The sequence below is a fragment of the Dama dama genome, chromosome 33 (genome assembly GCF_033118175.1).
Source record: "Dama dama isolate Ldn47 chromosome 33, ASM3311817v1, whole genome shotgun sequence".
In the NCBI taxonomy this organism is placed as follows: Eukaryota; Metazoa; Chordata; class Mammalia; order Artiodactyla; family Cervidae; genus Dama; species Dama dama.
Window position 1 is genome coordinate 17,685,837 of NC_083713.1, and position 22,161 is coordinate 17,707,997.

At 36.8% G+C, this 22,161-nt stretch overlaps 1 protein-coding gene across 2 annotated transcripts in view; it reads left to right on the forward strand.

The window, feature by feature from the left end:
- The first annotated feature begins 1,548 nt into the window (after window positions 1-1,548).
- PDE1A (phosphodiesterase 1A) overlaps window positions 1,549-22,161 on the forward strand; it is a 280,045-nt gene continuing 259,432 nt past the window's right edge. For both annotated transcript variants that reach the window (XM_061135146.1, XM_061135147.1), the window contains exon 1: window positions 1,549-2,026. In XM_061135146.1, the coding sequence (XP_060991129.1) occupies window positions 1,974-2,026 (53 nt within the window). In that variant the 5' untranslated portion in view covers window positions 1,549-1,973. The remainder of the gene's footprint in view (window positions 2,027-22,161) is intronic.

Here is a 22,161-nt window from a genome sequence, read left to right on the forward strand (position 1 = left end):
TACAAAGAAAGCAAAAGCATAAGGTTGTAATGAAGCCACTACCCTAAGGTCTGCATATCAGTTTACATGTAGATGGTCTCTGGATATAGCTGTAATATTGCACACATGTCAAATTATGATTGAATGCTTATTGATGGTGAAGAAAACCTTGATATATACATAATTACATTGATACATAATAGCTACATAAATATATAAAGTGATCTTCCTTTTTATTTATTACTTCACATAATGAAAATGTATTTTTTGGAGTATCATGTACCATAAGGCCCATACTAGTATCTCTGCAAGCAGCAGACTAATCATACTTAGAAAGAGTCTGTTGGAATGACTAAAGCTGGACAAGAACATAGAATTCAACTAATATTATAGCTTTATTTTACAAACAGAAACTGGAGCTCAGATAAGTCAAGAAATTTTCTCACAATGGCCCAGCATATTCATAAAACTAGGACTAGAAGCCATTTATTTTATTTTTAGTTCAGTGCTTTCTCAGACTGATTCCATTTCCTAGCATGGATTAGAACTGCTCAATGTAATCAGTGATTTATTTTTAATTCTCTTTTTCTTTGTCTCTCCTGTGGGAGGAAAATAAAAAGGTGTTCTTGCTTCTGTAGACATATCTGGAGGGTGCTAAGAGTTACAGACTGCTATCATATAGAGCATATCCCTCTCTGTGACATTTAAATCTTATTTTTATGGATCATTCAGTGAAAGCATGTGTGTTTCTCAGTTTATCCTCCTTTTAACATGTGTACTTTTAAAACATTTAATCATGCTTTGAGAATTTTTTTTTTTCATAACAAACCTCTAGCCTGGAATCTCATGACATTACTGATTGAGAAGAAATTTGTTACTGATTTAGATACAGGAATGTCTCCAGAATGTTATATTAAAATATGAGAATTCACCTTATTTGTAACTTGAACAAAAGTCCCTACAGTGTGAGTCTGTCTTCCAAGTAAAACAATTTTTACTGTTTATTTTCAGTTCACAGCTTCTCTCTTATACCTACTTTTCTTCCTTTTTATTTTCATAAATTAAAATTTGATTTTATCATATAAAAACCTTAGGTTCCTAGGGAGTTTTGGGAACTAAAAAAAAGTGTGATGTGTGTGTGTGTTTCCATATCTTTTTGCAGTGTCCTTTCTTAGTTGAAAAGCTGCATTTGGGTACAGTGTCACTGATGGAATTGAGCAATTTTTGTTTTTCTAACTTCTGTAGCTCTGGCCAGCTTCACAGGGCTTCTATCAGTTGAAATGGCATCTTAGACTTTAGCCAAGTGTAGGTTATTAGGTTATGAGTGCCAAAAATGATGAGTTGTCTCCACACTTCATCCAGCATGAATAAAAGCAAGATTGTAAAATAATTATAATCTCTCGGAGCAAAGCCAGCCATGCAGCTTCAGCCCATCTTTCTTCATTAATTTGTATACAGTTCTTATTTTAACAGAACAAACTTTCTGAGGGTACTCACATGGGACTGCTGAGCCAGCTGTACAACTTTTATTTTGAAGAAAAAAAGTTGAGCCTCGGAACGGGCTGTTTTAAAGACAGGGAGGGACTTAGCGTTTCCGAGCTTGACCAGCATGTGGAAGGAGCGCTCTCATGGCTGCGATAACTTAGGGAGCTCCTACCTGGGTGCCACAGGGGTAGGAAGGTTTCTGTTCGTTTTGCTCTGTTTCCGAGGGTCCCGTGCACGTCCCTTGCCCATGTCAACGTGACTGTTGGTGTTTCCGCACACCCGGCTCTGTGGGGGAGTGCCCCATCGTGCCTGTCTTATGTGGCCTCTATGGACACATTACTCAGCTGGCAGAGAGCAGGGAAGTTTTCTCCCAGCACCCAAAAAGAGAAAGAGGAAACCACTTTTGCCTTCTGGGCTCCTTGCAGGACAATAGATCAGGATAAGCTTCCACATTCTCTCCCTGGATTTCTGGAGTGGTTTCCAGGAACAAGCTAAACTTTCACCTTTAAATGGATGACCATGTCACAATCAGGAGGAAACATCTCCAAAGACCCATCTTTAGGTAAGTCATGATGTATCCTAGATGGCTCCAGGGCTATCAGGAAAAATAATTTCTTTTTCATCCTTAACTTGTGAATTCTGGCACTAAGTTATAACAAAGCAATAAAGACTGTGCCTAAAGTGTAACTTCATGCATCCTGAAGGAGTTCTTTTATTTTTTATTTTCTGAAACCCAAAGCACAAGCTTTTATCAGTTTTTCAAGATGTATTTTAAAAACGTATTAGCTTTTCATGTACTTCAGTGACATAGCACTAGAAAAACTTTTGAAACATTATGCAATCCCTTGCTGTTTCTAGTGGTTGCATAGCCCTGTAAATGGGAAACGTGTGGTTCTTTCAACTGATTTCTCTCAGAAGTAGAATTTTAGTGCTGTGAATGCTACGCTTTTTTGCAGTAATGTATGGGGAGACAAATTTGAACTTGATGGCTATTGTACTATAGTACGTACCTTTTACAGCTAATTTAGGAGTATCTGTATAGCAGTTAAAGAAACAGCAGGGCAACAGGAGATATTTTGCACTGGGGTGGAATCTTTGCCCAGGCAGAATGTAGATCTCGCATAACAGATTGGGCTAAGGTTTTATTTTGAGGGGGGAGAGACTTTTTCACTAAGAGACAGCAATTTCTTCTGTCTTGATTCTTTAGTTACCTGTTATGTAATTTAGAATCTAGAATTTGGAATTAAAGTTAACCATATATCAAATTTGGGCCTCCCCCCAGATACTATCTTAAATATAGCAAAGATATCACATGTTAACAACACTAAATGTTAAGTTGTAGTCACTGGCTGTTGATCTTGAATTAACTACAGGGTTGTAGAAGTTTATGGATGAAATTCCTGACATTCTGTGGATGTTAAATAATAAGTGGGCCTTCAAGGAATAGAATTATATATAAAATGTTTCCATTCTTATGTACTAATTAAGCATTACTACAATATTCCTAGTAATATCTGTATACTTTCATAATGCTTAAAATAAAATGTTAGCTCAAATCTGTTTTAAAATCTTTTGAAGATATTTTCAAATCTCCATTACAAATTTAACATTATATGTCTATTTAAATATGCACTTGTAAATTTAACCAAAAACCCAAAAGGTGTATTCACCTCCGTGTTTCCTATGGCAGAAACTGGAAATGTTCTTTCAGTTCCTGTGCAGTTTGCTACTATTTTCTTTCCAAGCGCATGTGTGACTTCAAGGAGGCGTGAAAGTTGCACAGACAATCCCAAACTCAACCCCACTGAGACGTCACTTAAAGAGGGTACCTACAGAAGTTCAGGAAGGCAGGGCTGTTTTGGATAAAATCAGATGCACTTAGCCATCAACTTAAGTGTGTTATCCCATTGTGGAACTGTTGCTGGCAGGTGGTCATTCACTGCTTTAATGCCAAATCCTTGTCCCCTCCCGACGAATGCTATGTTAAGGTGCTGCTCTCAGGGGAATTGCAATTCAGGTGTGCTGCTCTTCTGAATAAAGAGCAGATCCTTTGTGGAAGGTGGGATTCTTTGTCCAGATGATTAGAATACAGTTTGGTAGATTCAAATGATTGTTTCATGATACTGATGACCTAGAAGAGAACACACAGCTACCAAAGAGGATATACGTTTACCCAGGCAATTATTTCAAGCAAGTGCTGAAATGGGTTCCCTATTGAACACAGGTTAAGGCCAGATGTGGAATCATGGGTCTACTGGCATATTGACAGCTGGCTTTGCTTTTATCAAGATATGACTGTTATGAAGGAAAGGAGGGTGGAGAGTATCTTAAAAAAATCCAAATGACTAGATACACTGTCTCAGAGAAAGTTTTAGGCTGTTCTTTAGTGAAATGCAGCATGGGCTTTCTAATAGCTAGTTGTGCTTTTGGGCAAGTTGAGAAATGGGTTAAGCTTTCCTTTGGCATCTTTGGGCTTCTCTGGTAGCTCAGACTAGAGAGCCACCTTTTTTAACTCTGGTGGCAGTAAAAAATTTGCCAGCAATGCAGGAGGGCTGGATTCTATCCCTGGGTCAGGAAGATCCCCTGGAGAAAGGAATGGCAACCCACTCCAGTATTCTTGCCTGGAGAATTCCATGGATAGAGAGCTTCGTGGGCTACAGACTCAGTCCATGTAGTCGCAAAGAGCTGGACATGACTGAACGACTGACTCTCTCTTGGCCGCTTTGGCTCTTATCCCATGTCCCACTTTATTTTCTTTGTTAGCCTCCTTTCCCAGCTCCCCTGTTCCCTTGGCTTTCCCCTGAGCTGTCCAGCCTTTCACTCTGAGACATCTTTCTAGGCTTCCTTTTCTGGTCAGAGTCCCATGAACAGACTTTTCCTTGTCAAAATGTACAGTACGTGTACACCCCACTTCCTAAGAGATTTGCACACCTGTTCTCAATCTGTATGCAAGTCTGTGCTAGATTGTTTCATATGTGCTAGTTACAAGTTTAATAGAAATTTTGTGAAATATCTTTGCTATTTTTTATAAAATACTCATTTAAAATTTTTGTCTTTAAGAGATCAGCCTAGGATTTTTTTTTTTTTTTAGAAACATCTGACATTGATACCATTCAAATTTCTATATACAGGCTATTTTCTTCTGCAATTGAACCCACAACTTTAATTCAATTCACCTGTCATTCTCTGCTTGACTAGACATGACCATATCTGAGCTAAGGCATTGGGGAGGCCAGGGTTCCCAAGTGGTAAAGAAACCACCTGCCAATTCAGGAAATGCAAGAGATGCGGGTTTGATCCTTGGGTGAGAATATCCCCTGAAGTAGGAGACAGCAACCCACTCCAGTATTCTTGCCTGGAAAATTCCAAGGACAGAGGTGGGTTACAGTCCATGGGCTCACAACGAGTCAGACACAACTGAGTGTGCATGCACCATTGGAGAGGCCAGACACAATAACAAAAAAACAGCCTTACCTGCCTTACAAAGCATATCATCTCGTGTGTATCTAGGTAACCATGACACAGGCAGGTGATGGGTACCAAAAAGAAAATAACAACATCCTGGGAAATTATAATGGAAAAGACAAATTTCCGTGAAAACTAATTCTGGCCCCTAAGTGAACTGAGAAAGATACGAGCAATATTTTTTATATTATTATTATTTTTTAATGTTATATTTCCTTCAATTTCTAATTTTTTAATTAGTTTTTATTGGAGTTACAGTTTACAATATTGTCTTAGTTTCTTCTAAGAGAAAGATTTTCTTTTAAATTTAATTTTTGAGACAGAATTAATATTAATGTTTCATCAGCATGATCTCCCTAAATTTCAACTAATAAAAATCATCCATCAAGTGTAAAAAATTAGCTGAGAGGTTTTAGAGGAGATGATGAATATTGAAATTCCATGGCTGGTATGCTGTTGGGAAGGCTGGGAGGAGTCTTATATGCTATTTAGAAACTGTCTCTAAGAATGTCTTGGTCTCCCACAATGCTGATTCCCAAATCATTTCACACAGTTAGGTTATCAAATTCATGTTTTAAAAGTCTTCCATGGAAAATTAGATATACATTTTCATGTCAGATCTGTGAAGCAAGGAACAAAGACAAGGCTTCCTTTATGGCCAAGGCTGGAGTCTGTATGCACATGTTCATACATTTTGCATGTTACTTTGGGATAAATGAGACCGTTCAGCCTGGAGCATATAGAAATGATGCATCACAGACACGTTTTGTGGTTCACTCGGCAGATATTCTTGCCGCTCAGAATGGTACAGAGAAATCACTCTTCCTTTACTCAAGAGAAACACTTTAGGCTTTATAATTTTCCAGGAAGGAAACACTGTTACAAAACATATATTAATGTGTTTTCCATCAACAACAGAGTTTGTTCCTCAGCACTTAGAAAATGAATTTGTATAGATCTTTAAAAATCTAAGATTTGAATCAGCACTTGATATTAGAGCTCTCTGATACACACATTCTTTAGACATTTAAAAACTTCTTTTTCTGTGTTACCACAGTTTGATCTCTAGTAATTACAATTAATCTACTTATATAAAAAGATTCATCAATTTATAGCACATTTCAGATGAAGTACCTTTGTCTAACTTCAGTAAAAGAATTGCTGAAGATACTTCCATCTTATTGCATGCTCATATTGCTTAGTGAACTTTCTATATTCCCAGAATATTACTCAATCTTAGACTTTGATACCAAGAAAAATCTATTTCTCCTAATAAAACTGCATCAGTGAAAATAATTCTTACCTGAATTTCACTGCTATGAAATATATAAGTCAGGCTTTTTGTTATAATTATCTTCCCCCACTTGATTTGATATTTTATTTTTATCAAATTCCACTATATATGCATCTTTTTTTCCTGTTTGTTGCTTCAAAGCCTTTCTGGAAGTATGTAGGAAAAATGAATTAAAAAAATAAATTGAAACTTTTCTCTTACATGTTAAGCCTCATTTAGTTTTCTTTGGAACCAACAACCTTTTGAACCTCTCTCAGGATTCAAAACTGGATGTTACTTTTGTGGTGACTTTACATTAGAAGTAGCATGAAAAAGCTACAAATGAAATCATGCAAATGGTTCTTCCTCAGCCCTAGAACTGAGAACTGGTTGATGAATCCAGGAGCTGAGACAGTAAAGTGCAAGTCGAATGGCTGCCAGGGCCCAAGACCAATGAAAATCATGTTGGGTTCCTCACAGCATTTAGAACATGCTGTTTCTTCTCTTTATGCCTTTTCAAAGTTTTATTTTTACAAGTGGCCGTTAGCAGAGGAATTCTGAGTGTGTTTTTGGCAGGCATATTCTCTTCACATGGAGATGTAGAAAGCAGTGAGATGCCTAGGAAAAGAAAGGCAGTCCTAATTTTGCTTGTGTACCTAATGGGGATGATTAGTACCCTATTGCTGGGTCTGAATTCTTATTTCAAGGTTGTGATCTATGCTTTAAAGAGAAATAGCATAAAATATCTATTACATATTTAAAATTGTATGCCTTTTGGAGTGTAATCATTTTTATTTAGTCCCACATTTAAGCTCAGTGTGTTAACATCGGTGTTAAAGCTAGTTCAGAAGTTTCAGAGGTGACACCATATTCCTGATTTTCAGATAGGAATAAGTAATCAGTAATATTACTGATTTTTTAAAAAAATTTTAAACAGTAATAAGGTGGAACACCTGACCACTTTGCTGATTTACAATAGTTTTCTAGGCAGTTTTCTACTCACTGTTTCAGAGTCATTTACTTCAGTGTTTTGGGAATAATAGAAAATGGGAACAAGTAACATAAAATGTAAACTCACTTCAAAATTTAAAGAAATTGTATTGTTCATACGTTATTGATATTGGCATTTTCATCTCATAAATATGTATTTATAATATCCTGTGCTTTAATTTCTTTTTAACACTTCCTCAACAAAAAATGTGTACTTTAGCCAGAAATTTTAGTACAAAGTCATCAGAGTGAAAATTACATAGAAAAAATTAGCTGGTGAAGTAGTATAATATATTGGGGCTTCCCAGGTGGCTCAGTGGTGAAGAATCTGCTTGCCAATGCAGGAGACTCAGGAGACGCAGGTTCAATCCCTGGGTTGGGAAGATCCCCTGGAGGAGGAAGTGGCAACTCACTCCAGTATTCGTGCCTGGGAAATCCTATGGACAGAGGAGCCTAGTGGGCTACAGTCCATGGGGTCGAGAAGAATCAAACATGACTGAATGCACACACATACACACCCACCCAAAAATGTGTGATTCAGATAGAAATGTATATAGTACAAAGTCATCAGAGTGAAAATTTATTAACTATTGAAGTAGTAGAGTATGTTAAATACCTTTTCCTTTATGAAATGTATTTTCTCCTAAGAAAAAGTTCTATATAAATCAAATCCAAAACTTAATACAACTTTATATATATGAAGATATTTTGCCAGTTTTTGTTTCTAAGACAAGTGATTGTGAATTCATTTATTTAAGAGAGGAAAAAGGAAGTTGAATTGTCTTGCAATGGAAACTTAGGTTCAAGGGTTTTCTTTAATAAATGATAATTTTAAAGTAAGTGACAATTGATAGAACAAAATAATTGCATTTATTTCTACTTGCTATAAAAGTGAAAACTACTTCTGGAAAATAGACATAGTGATATGAATTTAAAGTTTATGACATTATCAGACACATTGCTAATTAATAGAACAAATATATTTTATAACATACATTTATTAATATTTTTGCTGTCAAGACACTGTTGCTGCTAGTCAGAAATCATTGTGTGACTTATAAGGAAGAAATAATTACAAATTGATCTTCAAAATAAATTATGAAGGTCAGAGTAAAACAACAAATACATTTGAATGTAAGGCAGAAAATATTTATCAAGAAAGCATCTTAGACATTGTTGAGCCTTTTTTTAGAGTTGTGATAAAAGTAGCTCTAATTTTTAAGTGGTTATCACAAATAAGCTATAATTTGTTATACATTTTGAAGTCAAGCAATGAGTAATCCACTCCCATACTATTACTTTATCCACAATTTACAAAAATTTAAATTATTTCCAATAAACTTACAACTAGTGGCAACAGCAGCAGTAGATATTAAAATTAATACTAAGAGCTACCATTCGTCAGAATCTTAGCATATTTTTAGACAAGCATATAATCTTCAGGTCAACTTCATGAGGCAGTATTAAATTCATAAATAATAATTTTGGATATAGGACTTCCCTGGTGGCTTAGATGGTAAAGAATCTGCCTGCAATAGAGGATACCCAGGTTCAATCCCTGAATTGGGAAAATCCCCTGGAGAAGGGAAAGGCAATCCACTCCAGTATTCTTGCCTGACAAATTCCATGGACAAAGGAGCCCCGAGGGCTACAGTCCATGGGGTTGCAAAAAGTTGGACATGGATGAGTGACTAACACATACACACACATGGATCCAGGAACAAGGAATAGATAAAACACAAGAAAGCACTTCTCACTAGGGAGCTATGCAAGTCCTATTTTCTAAGCTAGAGATGCTTGGTGTTGTTTGCATTTATCTTGGATATTGGTATTGTTTAGAAACTGCTTTTCAAATGTTTGTAATGTTTAAAATGAGGAAAATCAAGATTATGCAGGTAGAATGATCTAGTGGGGATAATTTTATGGTTTATATCATCTTGAAATTTTTTTATTTGAAATAATCAGCCTATTACTTATAGTGTTCAGGTAAAAAACAATGAAAAATAATAATAATAGCAATGAAAAAATATTAGTAAGCTTAAAAATGACCTGTTGGTTTACAGAGAACAAGGTTAAAGAAGTCTGCATTATTTATAAACCTAGTCTCTGGTTCTGTGACTCGACATGACATAATTTCGATAGTTCTCATGGGAAAACTTCAGTTTATTTATATATTTGATTAAGTCCATTTGGACATGATCTTTAATTGAGCAAAATCCAACATTTCCTGAATTGGAGCTGCTGCAAGTGTAGGGGCAAGTCTACAGTGCATTTGAAGGAAAAGATGATAAAGCTTCCAGAGTTATCTTTGAAACATCCCAAGCGTGCTCTGTTAGAGTCATATTTTTGTTTTGAAGAAGTGTTAATTCTGAGTCAAATTTGTGTCCATTTTTGCTATTTTGGTGACTCTAGCTTTTATTTTTTTATTATTATTTTTTTACGCATATTTCAAACAAATTTTATTTATTTTGGTTAAGAGAAAAGTCCTTTTTTTTTCCATTTATTTTTATTAGTTGGAGGCTAATTACTTTACAATATTGTAGTGATTTTTGCCATACATTGACATGAATCAGCCATGGATTTACATGTGTTCCCCATCCCGATCCCCCCTCCCGCCTCCCTCTCCATCCCATCCCTCTGAGTCTTCCCAGTGCACCAGCCCTGAGCACCCGTCTCATGCATCAAACCTGGGCTGGTGATCTATCTCACCCTTGATAGTATACTTGTTTCAATGCTGTTCTCTTTGAACATCCCACCCTCGCCTTCTCCCACAGAGTCTAAAAGTCTGTTCTGTACATCTGTGTCTCTTTTTCTGTTTTGCATATAGGGTTATCATTACCATCTTTCTAAATTCCATATATATGCGTTAGTGTACTGTAATGGTCTTTATCTTTCTGGCTTACTTCACTCTGTATAATGGGCTCCAGTTTCATCCATCTCATTAGAACTGATTCAAATGAATTCTTTTTAATGGCTGAGTAATATTCCATGGTGTATATGTACCACAGCTTCCTTATCCATTCATCTGCTGATGGGCATCTAGGTTGCTTCCATGTCCTGGCTATTATAAACAGTGCTGCGATGAACATTGGGGTACACGTGTCTCTTTCAGATCTGGTTTCTTTGGTGTGTATGCCCAGGAGTGGGATTGCTGGGTCATATGGCAGTTCTATTTCCAGTTTTTAAAGGAATCTCCACACTGTTCTCCATAGTGGCTGTACTAGTTTGCATTCCCACCAACAGTGTAAGAGGGTTCCCTTTTCTCCACACCCTCTCCAGCATTTATTGCTTGTAGACTTTTGGATGGCAGCTATCCTGACTGGCGTGTAATGGTACCTCATTGAGGTTTTGATGTGCGTTTCTCTGATAATGAGTGCCACATCATCAAGACAGTATGGTACTGGCACAAAGACAGAAATATAGATCAATGGAACAAAATAGAAAGCCCAGAGATAAATCCACGTACCTACGGACACCTTATCTTCCACAAAGGAGGCAAGAATATGCAATGGAAAAAAGACAACCTCTTTAACAAGTGGTGCTGGGAAAACTGGTCAACCACTTATAAAAGAATGAAACTAGAACACTTTCTAACACCATACACAAAAATAAACTCAAAATGGATTAAAGATCTAAATGTAAGACCAGAAACTATAAAACTCCTAGAGGAGAACATAGGCAAAACACTCCAACATAAACCACAGCAAGATCCTCTATGACCCACCTCCCAGAATATTGAAAACAAAAGCAAAAATAAGCAAATGGGACCTAGTGAAACTTAAAAGCTTTTGCACAACAAAGGAAACTATAAGCAAGGTGAAAAGACAGCCTTCAGAATGGGAGAAAATTATAGCAACTGAAGAAACAGACAAAGGATTAATCTCAAAAATATACAAGCAACTCCTGCAGCTCAATTCCAGAAAAATAAATGACCCAATCAAAAAATGGGCCAAAGATCTAAACAGATATTTCTCCAAAGAAGACATACAGATGGCTAACAATCACATGAAAAGATGCTCAACATCACTCATTATCAGAGAAATGACTCTAGCTTTTAGGATCTTAAGATGATATTTTTAGACATACTGTTTATTAAATCAAAATAGATATTTAAATATTAATTATATACTCATTAACCAGGTGTTTGGTAGGCATTGAAAGTCATGGACTTTTATTATGAAAATCATCATTTCAGCTTTAAAAATATGAATATTTAATTTGACACTTCTAAGGATCAAAGTGCTTAGAACAAATTGTTTAGAGACCACTGGTAATAAAAAACAATAGGACTGTATCTTCAACATACAAATGTGGCGATTTTGTGAGTCCTAATTAAGGAATGAAAAGAAAATTCTAATAGGTCAAGTAACTATTTTTTTTTTTTTTTAATTTGAGAAAGTACCTTTTATTGACTAAAAAGACTCTGGCTTATTAGGGGGGAAAGAGGACACTCTTGCTATTATTAATGAGGGGCAGTTTGTGGAAAAAACTTTCCTGGCTTGGATTGGAGGTTGTATATGTACTGACTAGCTGGCATTGTCTCATACCTTCTGTGTTTTTCTTAAATATCTGGGAACCTGTTCAGTTCCCCTAGCCACATTTCAGATGCATCACTTCGATGATGTGGGCTAAGGCTGCAAAAAGCTGCTGCAGTGTTCCAGGTGTTCCTTCTTTGCCCCTAGATTCCTGCTGGACAGAGTCAGCTGCCTGTCAGAGCAATTAATAGCCTCACGGTTGGTGCCTCTTCTGCTTAACCAGCTGGTGTTTGCAGAGCCAGTAGCTGTTAAGAGTTTTCTTCCTTATCTCCTCGGCCCTAAAAAAGGTGAATTTTTTCCCAAAGTGTTCTTGGTAATTACAGAGTTTGGGAATTATTCGTCCCCATTTAAACAGCGTGCGCTTACTGTGTGGTGATCTGAATGACCTGGGGAGCTTTTTCTAAATTTGTCTGTGCCTGGCCCCCTAGGTCTGGGACAGAGCGAGGACAGGTGAATACATATTTTCAAAGGTCCCCAAATGGTTCTGATGTCAAGTAACTTTTAAAATTGTATCATTAAATTAAAATTTGGATGAAAGCAGAGACATGTGACAATCTGGACCACCTCTTAGTTGGCGATCTCTAATGAAGATTTCAAATGCTTATAACAATTCCAGTGGTGATGTCTTTGAGAAACAACATAAAAAGAAGTCTGTAATTTCTCTGCCCACTAATTACATGTTGGCTTCACAATCCAGCTACATTCAATTGTTTCTAATTCTGTGACCCATCTCATTTTATCTGTATCTCTTTCACTGCATGTTTTACTTCAGTCTATTATAGTTACCTAAGGAGATCACCTCTTCTCCAAAACTGTAGGATTCCTGAGGCTAGAATCCATATTGAATGTCTGTATTTCCTATAACTTTTGATAGAATGTGAGTCATAAGTAAAAACTTCTGTTCAGTTCAATCACACAGTTGTGTCCGACCTTAAGTGAGCACATGGACTGCAGCACGCCAGGCATCCTTGTCCATCACCAACTCTCGAAGCTTGATCAAACTGATGCCCACTGAGTTGGTGATGCTATTCATCCATCTCATCCTCTGTCATCACCTTCTCCTCCTGCCTTCAATCGTTCCCAGGATCAGGGTCTTTTCTAATGAGTCGAATCTGCCTATCAGTTTGCCAAGGTATTGGAGTTTCAGCTTCAGCATCAGTCCTTCCAATGAATATTCAGGACTGATTTCCTTTAGGATGGACTGGTTGTATCACCTTGCAGTCCAAGGGACTCTCGAACACCACAGTTCAAAAGCATCAATTCAGTGCTCAGCTTTATTTATAGTTCAACTCTCACATCCACACATGACTACTGGAAAAACCATAGCTTTGACTAGATGGACTTTGGTTGGCAAAGTAATGTCTCTGCTTTTTAATATGCTGTCTAGGATGGTCATAGTTTTTCTTCCAAGGAGCAAGCATCTTTTAATTTCATGGCTACAGTCACCATCTGCACTGATTTTGGAGCACAAAAAAATAAAGCCTGCCACTGTTTCCACTGTTTCCCCATCTATTTGCCATGAAGTGATGGGACTGAATGCCATGATCTTAGTTTTCTGAATGTTGAGTTTTAAGCCAACTTTTTCACTCTTCTCTTTCACTTTCACCCAGAGACTCTTTAGTTCTTCTTCACTTTCTGCCATAAGGGTGCTGTCATCTGCATTATCTGAGGTTATTGATATTTCTCCTGGAAATTTTGATTCCAGCCTGTGTTCCATCCAGCCCAGCATTTCTCATGATGTACTCTGCATATAAGTTAAATAAGCAGGTGACAATATACAGCTTTGATGTACTCCTTTCCTGATTTGGAACCAGTCTTTTGTTCCATGTCCAGTTCTAACTGTTGCTTCCTGACCTGCATACAGATTTCTCATGAGGCAGGTCAGATGGGCTGGTATTCCCATCTCTTGAAGAATGAGCCACACAGGCAAAGGCTTTGGCATAGTCAAATAAGCAGAAGTAGATGTTTTTCTGGAACTCTTGTGGTTTTTCAATGATCCAATAGATGTTGGCAATTTCATCTCTGGTTCCTCTGCCTTTTCTAAATCCAGTTTGAACATCTGGAAGTTCTGGTTCATGTACTGTTGAAGCCTGGCTTGGAGAATTTTGAACATTACTTTGCTAGTGTGTGATGCGTGCAATTGTGCAGTAGTTTGAACATTCTTTGGCATTACCTTTCTTTGGGATTTGAATGAAAACTGACCTTTTCCAGTCCTGTGTCCACTTCAAAGTTTTACAAATTTGCTGGCATATTGAGTGCATCTCTTTCACAGCATCATCTTCTAGGATTTGAAATAGCTCAATTGGAATCCCATCACCTCCACTAGTTTTGTTCTTAGTAATGCTTGCTAAGGTCTACTTGGCTTTGCATTCCTGGATGTCTGACTCTAGGTGAGTGATCACACTATTGTGGTTATCTGGGTCATGAAGATATTTTTTGTATAGTTCTTCTGTGTATTCTTGCTACCTCTTCTAAATATCTTCTGCTTCTGTTAGGTCCATACTGTTTATGTCTTTTATTGTTCCCATCTTTGCATGAAATGTTCCCTTGGTATCTCTAATTTTCTTGAAGAGATCTCTAGTCTTTCCCATTCTATTTTTTCCCTCTATTTCTTTGCACTGATCACTGAGGAAGGCGTTCTCATCTCATCTTGCTTTTCTTTGGAACTCTACATTAAATGGGTATATGTTTCCTTTTCTCCTTTGCCTTTAGTTCTCTTCTTTTCTCAGCTATTTGTAAGGCCTCCTCTGACAATCATTTTGCCTTTTTGCATTTCTTTTTCTTGGAGATAGTCTTGATTACTGCTTCTTGTACAATGTCATGAAGTTCCATCCATAGTTATTCAGGCTTTCTGTCTATCAGGTCTAATCCCTTGAATCTGTTTGTCACTTCCACTGTATAATGGAAAGGGATTTGATTTAGGTCATACCTGAGTGGTCTAGTGGTTTTCCCTACTTTATTAAATTTCAGTCTTAATTTGGCAATAAGGAGTTCATGATCTAAGCCACAGTCAGCTCCTGGTCTTATTTTTGCTGATTGTATAGAGCTTCTCCATCTTTGGCTGCAAAGAATATAATCAATCTGATTTCGGTGTTGACCATCTGGTGATGTCCATGTGTAGAGTTTTCTCTTGTGTTGTTGGAGGAGGGTGTTTGCTATGATCAGTGCATTCTCTTGACAAAACTCTGTTAGTATTTGCCCTGCTTCATTTTGTACTCCAAGGCCAAACTTGCCTGTTACTCCAGGTGTTTCTTGACTTTCTACTTTTGCGTTCCAGTCCCCAATAATGAAAAGGATATCTTTTTTGGGTGCTCTAGAAGGTTTTTGTAGGTCTTCATAGAACTGTTCAACTTTAGCTTCTTCAGCATTACTGGTTGGGATATAGACTTGGATTACTGTAAAATTGAGTGGTTTGCCTTGGAAATGAACAGAGATCATTCTGTGGTTTTTGCGGTTGTATCCAAGTACTGCATTTCAGACTCTTCTGTGTGACTATGATGGTACTCCATTTCTTCTAAGGATTCTTGCCCACAGTAGCAGATGTAATGGTCATCTGAGTTAAATTCACCAATTCCAGTCCATTTTAGTTCACTGATTCCTAAAATGTTGATGTTCACTCTTGCCATCTCCTGTTTGACCACTTCCAATTTGCCTTGATTCATGGACCAAACATTCCAGGTTCCTATGCAGTATTGCTCTTTCAGCATGGGACTTTACTTTCATTACCAGTCATATCCACAACTGGGTGTTGTTTTTGTTTTGGCTCCATCTCTGCATTCTTTCTTGAGTTATTTCTCCACTGATCTCCAGTAGCATATTAGGCACCTACTGACCTGGGGAGTTCATCTTTCAGTGTCCTATCTTTTTGCCTTTTCACACTGTTCCGAGACTGAGCCAGAACTGTATTTGAGTGTCTCCTGTGGTGGTATGGGCCAGCAGTGACCTGCCACAGGGGCAGGGGCTCTGAGTGCAGCAGATGTGGGTTATGGCCTAAGTGCTCTTGGAGGAGGTCACCATTACTTCACCATAGAGCCTCCAGAACTTACACAAAACTGGGGAAACAGACTCTTGGAGGGCACAAACAAAAGCTTGTATGCACCAGGACCCAGGAGACGGGAGCAGTGACCCCAAAAGAGACTGACCCAGACTTTCCTGTGAGTGTTCAGGAGTCTTTGGCAGAGGCGTGGGCCAGTGGTGGCCTGCTGCAGGGTTGGGGACACTCAGGGCAGCAGTGCCTGCATGGGACCTTTTGAAGGAGGTCACCATTATCTTCATTACCTCCACCATAGTTTGGCCTCACATCAAACAACAAGGAGTGAGCACAACCCCGCCCATCAACAGAAAATTGAATTAAAGATTTACTGAGCATGGCCCTGTCCATCAGAACAAGACTCAGTTTCTCCCTCAGTCAGTCTCTCCCATCAGGAAGCTTCCATAAGCTTCTTATCCTTATTCATCAGCGGGCCAACAGAATGAAAACCACAATCACAGAAAACTAACCAAACTGATCACATGGACGACAGCCTTTTCTAACTCAATGAAACTATGAGCCCTGCCATGTAGGGCCACCCAAAGTGGACAGGTCATGGTGGAGAGTTCTGAAAAAATGTGGTCCACTGGAGAAGGGAATGGCAAACCGCTTCAGTATTCTTACCCTGAGGCCCCAATGAACAGTATGAAAAGTAAGAACTTACCCAGTCTTTCAACTTAAATACCTAAAAGAACCAGGTCAGTATTATAAATATTTGAAATAGGAAGTGTTGGGAACTGTGATAGATGAAAAGCAAAAAGCATTTGGTCTCACATTTTTAAAAAACACTGATAGACTAGACAAAATCCAACTGCTGTCTGTTAGCTGATGACTTTTAAAATGAATGAATGATAGAACAAAGAATAATTTGTTTCCTTAGGTCCACATAGTGATTATCTCTCCATTTTCAGGGTAAATTATGGGGGTAAATCTTGACTGAAAATTCTGGCAACTATATCAAGAGGATTACTAGAGGAATGGGTACATGGCTCTTGTTTCTAATGCCAGTTAAAGAATGAGAAAACCACTATAATCTACAACACACTTGTACTGATAATCTGTATATAATTTTGTAGCACTAAAGGGGTAGATGAAGAAACATATAATGATTAAATGAATAAAATAGATTCATTTTAGGCCCATCTTGAATCATCCTAGAGTCAGGGAATTCAATGTCTATAGCCCTATCCTTCAACAACTATGACTTGTTAGAAAGTACTTTGTCAAATGGAAATCTGTCTTTCTATCAATACAACCTTTTTTTCTCTCTTAGTAGAACTGGCATATGAAGTATCCAAATGCTGTCTATAATAGCACAACCTTTCAAACACTGAAGACAATTGTGTCTGCTTTTAATGTTTATAAATCTCCCTAATGGACTTCTCAGGTGGCACAGTGATGAAGAATCTGCCTGTCAATGCAGGAGACGCAGGTTTGATTCCTGGGTTGGAAAGATCCCCTGGAGCAGGAAATGGCAACCCACTCCAGTATTCTTGCCTGGAAAATTCCATGGACAGCAGAGCCTAGTGGGCGGCAATCCACAGAGTTACATAGCATCAGACTTGACTGAGCACACACACACAGCGTAGCAACTTAAAATGATGTGAGCCTACAGATTAAGCCAAGAGGTTCGGTAATCTGTGTCAAATTCGATAGATCTCAGCGGAGCTTTCTCATGCATCTATGGCCAGAAGATGAGTTTGCTGTGAGCTGGCTGGTCTAGGAGGACCTTGGTTATATCAATACAACTTGGGTTTCCTCCATGTGTCCCTTTTATCCCTTCAGCAAATTAGCCTGGTCATGTTCTCATGGTACTAACAGGAATCCATGAGAAGCAGCATAAACTCACAATTTTCAAGGCTCTGATTCAGTCTGCTTTCTACTTCCCATTGGAAAAATCAGAAAGTTACATGACAAACCCAGAATCGGGTGGATGGCATTAATAAAAAGAAACACATATGGCTGAGTCAATTAATACAATTAGTGCTCTCTGAAAGCACTTTCTGATTTTCTTTCTGATTCTTCTTTTCTTTAGTCCATCTGTAGTTCATTCAACCATTGAAGAGACAGCAATAATTTGAATTTTTCTTTCATTCTATTAAAGTTATCTGAGTGACCAGGGAGAATAGGAAATATATATATATATATATATATATATATATATATACATATATATATATATATAGTGTGTCTGTGTGTGTCTGTGTGTATATATTAGCACAATAGTGAAGTCCAGTTGTTCCTTAGGTGGCTAATAGGCCAAATGTGGCTCACCTGACTTCAGGTTATAGCATGCCTGAAATTATTGGTTTAAAAAGTTAAAAAAAAGAAAAAAAGCTTAAAGTTAAAAAAGTTTCACTTAATTGCCTAAAACATGAGCTGTTAAATCTGTAATGATGGCCTATACGTTCCTAATTCCTTTTGGAAAATTGATTTTTACTGTGTCCTGCTAACAGACTTGAGAAAATTAGTTATCTTAATAAAAGCTGAATAAAATTTATTACATGATTTTGGGCAATTCTATTCCAGTTCCACTAAAACTATGAAAAACTATTAGAAAAAAAGGCCTTGTAAATAGTAAAATAAAATAATATTTCCTTTTGCATTTGAATAATAAAGTTTCATCAATAATGTGTCTTCTCTAGGAATTTATGATTATATTCTTTTAAAAAGGATTTATTTTTTTATGAGATAGATTTATATTGTTTTCTATTACTGGACCCTCCAAAACAGTACAATAATAAGTATATGTTTTCATAAAAGCAACAAATTATAAAATTCCTCTTTTAAATCAGTGATTCACAGAATGAATGTTTGCTATTGATACTAGAATTACTGTTTACAAAACTAAACTGAACTGAACTGAACTAAACTAAAGTAAAACAAACTTCTGAAGTCCTAACCTCAGAGATTCTGCTTCTGTAGGTCTGGAAGTAGGAAGCTTTGATGATTTTTCATGCTCCCCAGTATATTGCTGATTTATAGCTATATTGGGAGCCACTTTCCTTAATGATATAATTTACATACAATAGGAATGGAAAAGCAGAGTAATTTGGAAACCCTTTTCATAAGATCAGCATCAACACTGGAAATATAAGCCAAATATTTTTTTTCAGGTGCAATGAATGTTGTTAATTAAATAAAACCGTAATTAATTTTATTTAAAGCAATATATCCCTTCCCCTTCCCACATCTGGCAACCAGCAATCTGTGCTCTGTACCTATGAGCTTGTTTTGTTTTGTTCTAGAAATGCATAGGCGAGGGCATATGGTATTTTATTTTTTCATTCAAAAATTTCTGTGAGTACAGGGGACCTGTGAATATGAAGAGGGCTAAGTTTCTCCTCTAAAAAACCTTAAACCCCTTTTTAGGATGTAGGTCTATAAAATACAGAGACAAATTACCATGAACTCCAAAGCAGTGGTTCTCAGCTTTGGCTGTTTTACAGTCACTTGGGAATTAAAAATCCCCACCTATTATATCAAAATTTCTGAATGAGACTTAGGAACACGTGTTTTAAAAACTCTGTAGTTATTCCTAATGCATTAGGAATACAGCCGCATTTGAGAACTTCTGCCTTTAAGAGGAGCATACATGAAAGATGGTGACAGGAGAGGGAGGAACAACTGAACAGTGTGCAGTATTGGGGCTTTTTATAGGCAAGTAGAAGAAAGAAAAGACATCAAAAAGATGGTGCAGCATAAGCAAAGGCATGGTCATGCAAAGGTACATGAAGTGTTGGAGAGTATTTTGCCAATAGGGAGAATTTCTGAAAGGCTAGCATAGAACTCAGCTTTTGTATGTGGAAAAGGCTTGTGGCTGAAAGCTTGGTTGGGGCTAGTGAGTCAAAGTCCATACTACATTTATTTTGTAAAGGTGCGCTATCACTCCCCTGGTCTGTTGTTAAAACTGACAGAACTGATGAATCAAACTCTTGAGCTCAGTATTTCCAAAATGCTATTTTGCTGTAGAGCACTGTTCCCCAGAGATACTCTGAACAAAACCATTGAATAAGTTTGGAAAATGCTGCCCGTCATACTTATTCTCCTCTTAGAGATTTATAAGGAATATTAGAATTCTTGCAGTGAAACAAGTTTTTTACTCCAGTATTACCCAAATCATATTGTTTCTATATGATGCTTATTAATAATCTCCAGAAATTAATGCTTCAAAGTATACACTTTTATTCCCCTAAATTTTTTTTTTTTCAAAAAATGGCTCTTTTATTTTTCTGAAATTCATTTTATTTTTCAGGTAGTCTTGTTTTCTTCCTTTAATTATTTCTTCTCTTATTTATGTTACTTAGAATAGAGTCTGACCCCAAGAAATGTCTTCATAGTTAACATTTTTTATCCACTTTTAGAGAAGCTTAGGCAAAATAATGTTGCCTAGTTGAGTGAATAGTTAATATTCTATTACATAACTGTGATGGTGTGAGTTTAAAAAAAGGAAAAGAAATATTTTGAAAAGGTTGAGAAGTGATGAACAATGTCACATTATTGAAACAGCTGAGAGCAAATTAAGAAATAACAGATGGGAACTATGTGTGGATTATCACACCCAGGTATCACCATACACACAAATTTGGCTGCATTTTACCCACATCTTGTGCTTCATCATCTGCAAGGTTCTTTCTGCTACCTAGCAAAATGAAGTTTATATTATGGTAGAAACAAATCTCTTCTGTTTAGAAACATTTTCAGAGTAACCATCTGAACTTTACCTTTCTATTCCTTCCTCTTTAATTTTTCTAAAGACAGTATTTTATATCCTAAAATTCCTAGTAAAGGCTTTACATATGACATGTCAAAACTGTATAATTCTCACAGTAAATCATGTGGCTCAGAGAACACATAGTCATTTACTTTTGCTCTGTTTTTCCCTTGCTTTACCTAGAGAAAAGAAAATGTTCATGTGTATCATGTGTATTAAATAATTGTGAGTAGCTAATTTTAAAAAGTGATTCGGATGACTACATTGTTAAGCGAGAATGCGTTATACCTCAAGGAATGATCGTATAACTGCCTTGACATCCACATTAAGTTCTCCTAATGTTATCTGTTATGAAGGTGCAAGCTATAATGGAAGCCAGGCTTAAATGCTTGCTCTTAATGTCAGCATTCTTTACTGTTTCTTCCTTTGACTTATTGTGACCCCTTGAGTGTCAATTTCTTTCTTCACCTATGAAATAGTTTTCATTCTATTTCATAAGGATATTGTGTGAACAGATAGTACAATGGATGTAAAGAAAAAATTTTTAAGGCCTTGACATGAGATTCTACACAAGCATAAGCCATCATTATTAAAAATTGTGTTATTTGTAGAGTAAACAGTCTACATTTCACTAAACATGAATTTAAGGGCAATGCTCTTTTAAAGCATTTTGTTGGTACTAAGTACATTCATATTGTTGTACAGTTCTTACCATCATCCATGTACTGAATTTTTCACTTTCCTAAACTGAAACTCTGTTCCATGAAACACTAAGTCCTAATTCCTCCCACCCACCTCGTCCCTGGCATCTATCAGTACACTTTCTGACTCCATGAATTTGACTATTCTAAGTACCTTGTGTAAGTGGAATCAAACATTATTTGTCTGTACCTACTGTGCATTGGAATGCATTTTTAAGGTTAACTTTAATGTAGTACAGATTGTACAATGGTGCCACTTGCAGAGATGGAGATGGACCTAGACAGTGTCCTACAGGACGAAGAAAATCAGAAAGAGAAAAGAAAAACAAATATCATATTAATATATAAATGCATATATGTGGAATTTAGATGAACCTATTTGTAAAACAGAAATAGAGACAAAGACATAGAGAGCAAACGTGTATATCAAGGCGGGAAGGAGGGTGGAAAGAACTTGGAAATTGGGATTGATATATATAAAATAGACAACTAATGAAAATCTACTGTATAGTACAGGGGAAAAAAGATCATTCTTGAGTGCCATAAATATTCCATGTTTTGTTATTTTAAGGTATTTTACTTTATTGTGATAGCTTTTCTAAAAAGTTATGCTAAAAATCTATTTTTTGGAGGGAAAAATATTAGGTTAGGTTGGTGCAAATGTAACTGAAGTTTTTGCATTGTTGAAATTTGCCATTTGATATTGGAATACATTCTTAATAAATGTGGTTATGTTATACATCATTTTCATGCCCATTTCTTGCTTTATGTTTTTGCTAATGACTTATTATTACTTGCTGTTTATTTTATAGTTATTTTAGACTATGGTAAATGTTGTTATTAATAGACAAAAAGCAAATATAAGCAAATTTTTAAATTTGAGTTCAAAATGGGTTATAAAGCAGCAGAGACAACTCACAACATCAACAACGCACTTGGCCCAGGAACTGCTAACAAATGTATAGTGCAGTGGTGGTTAAAGAAGTTTT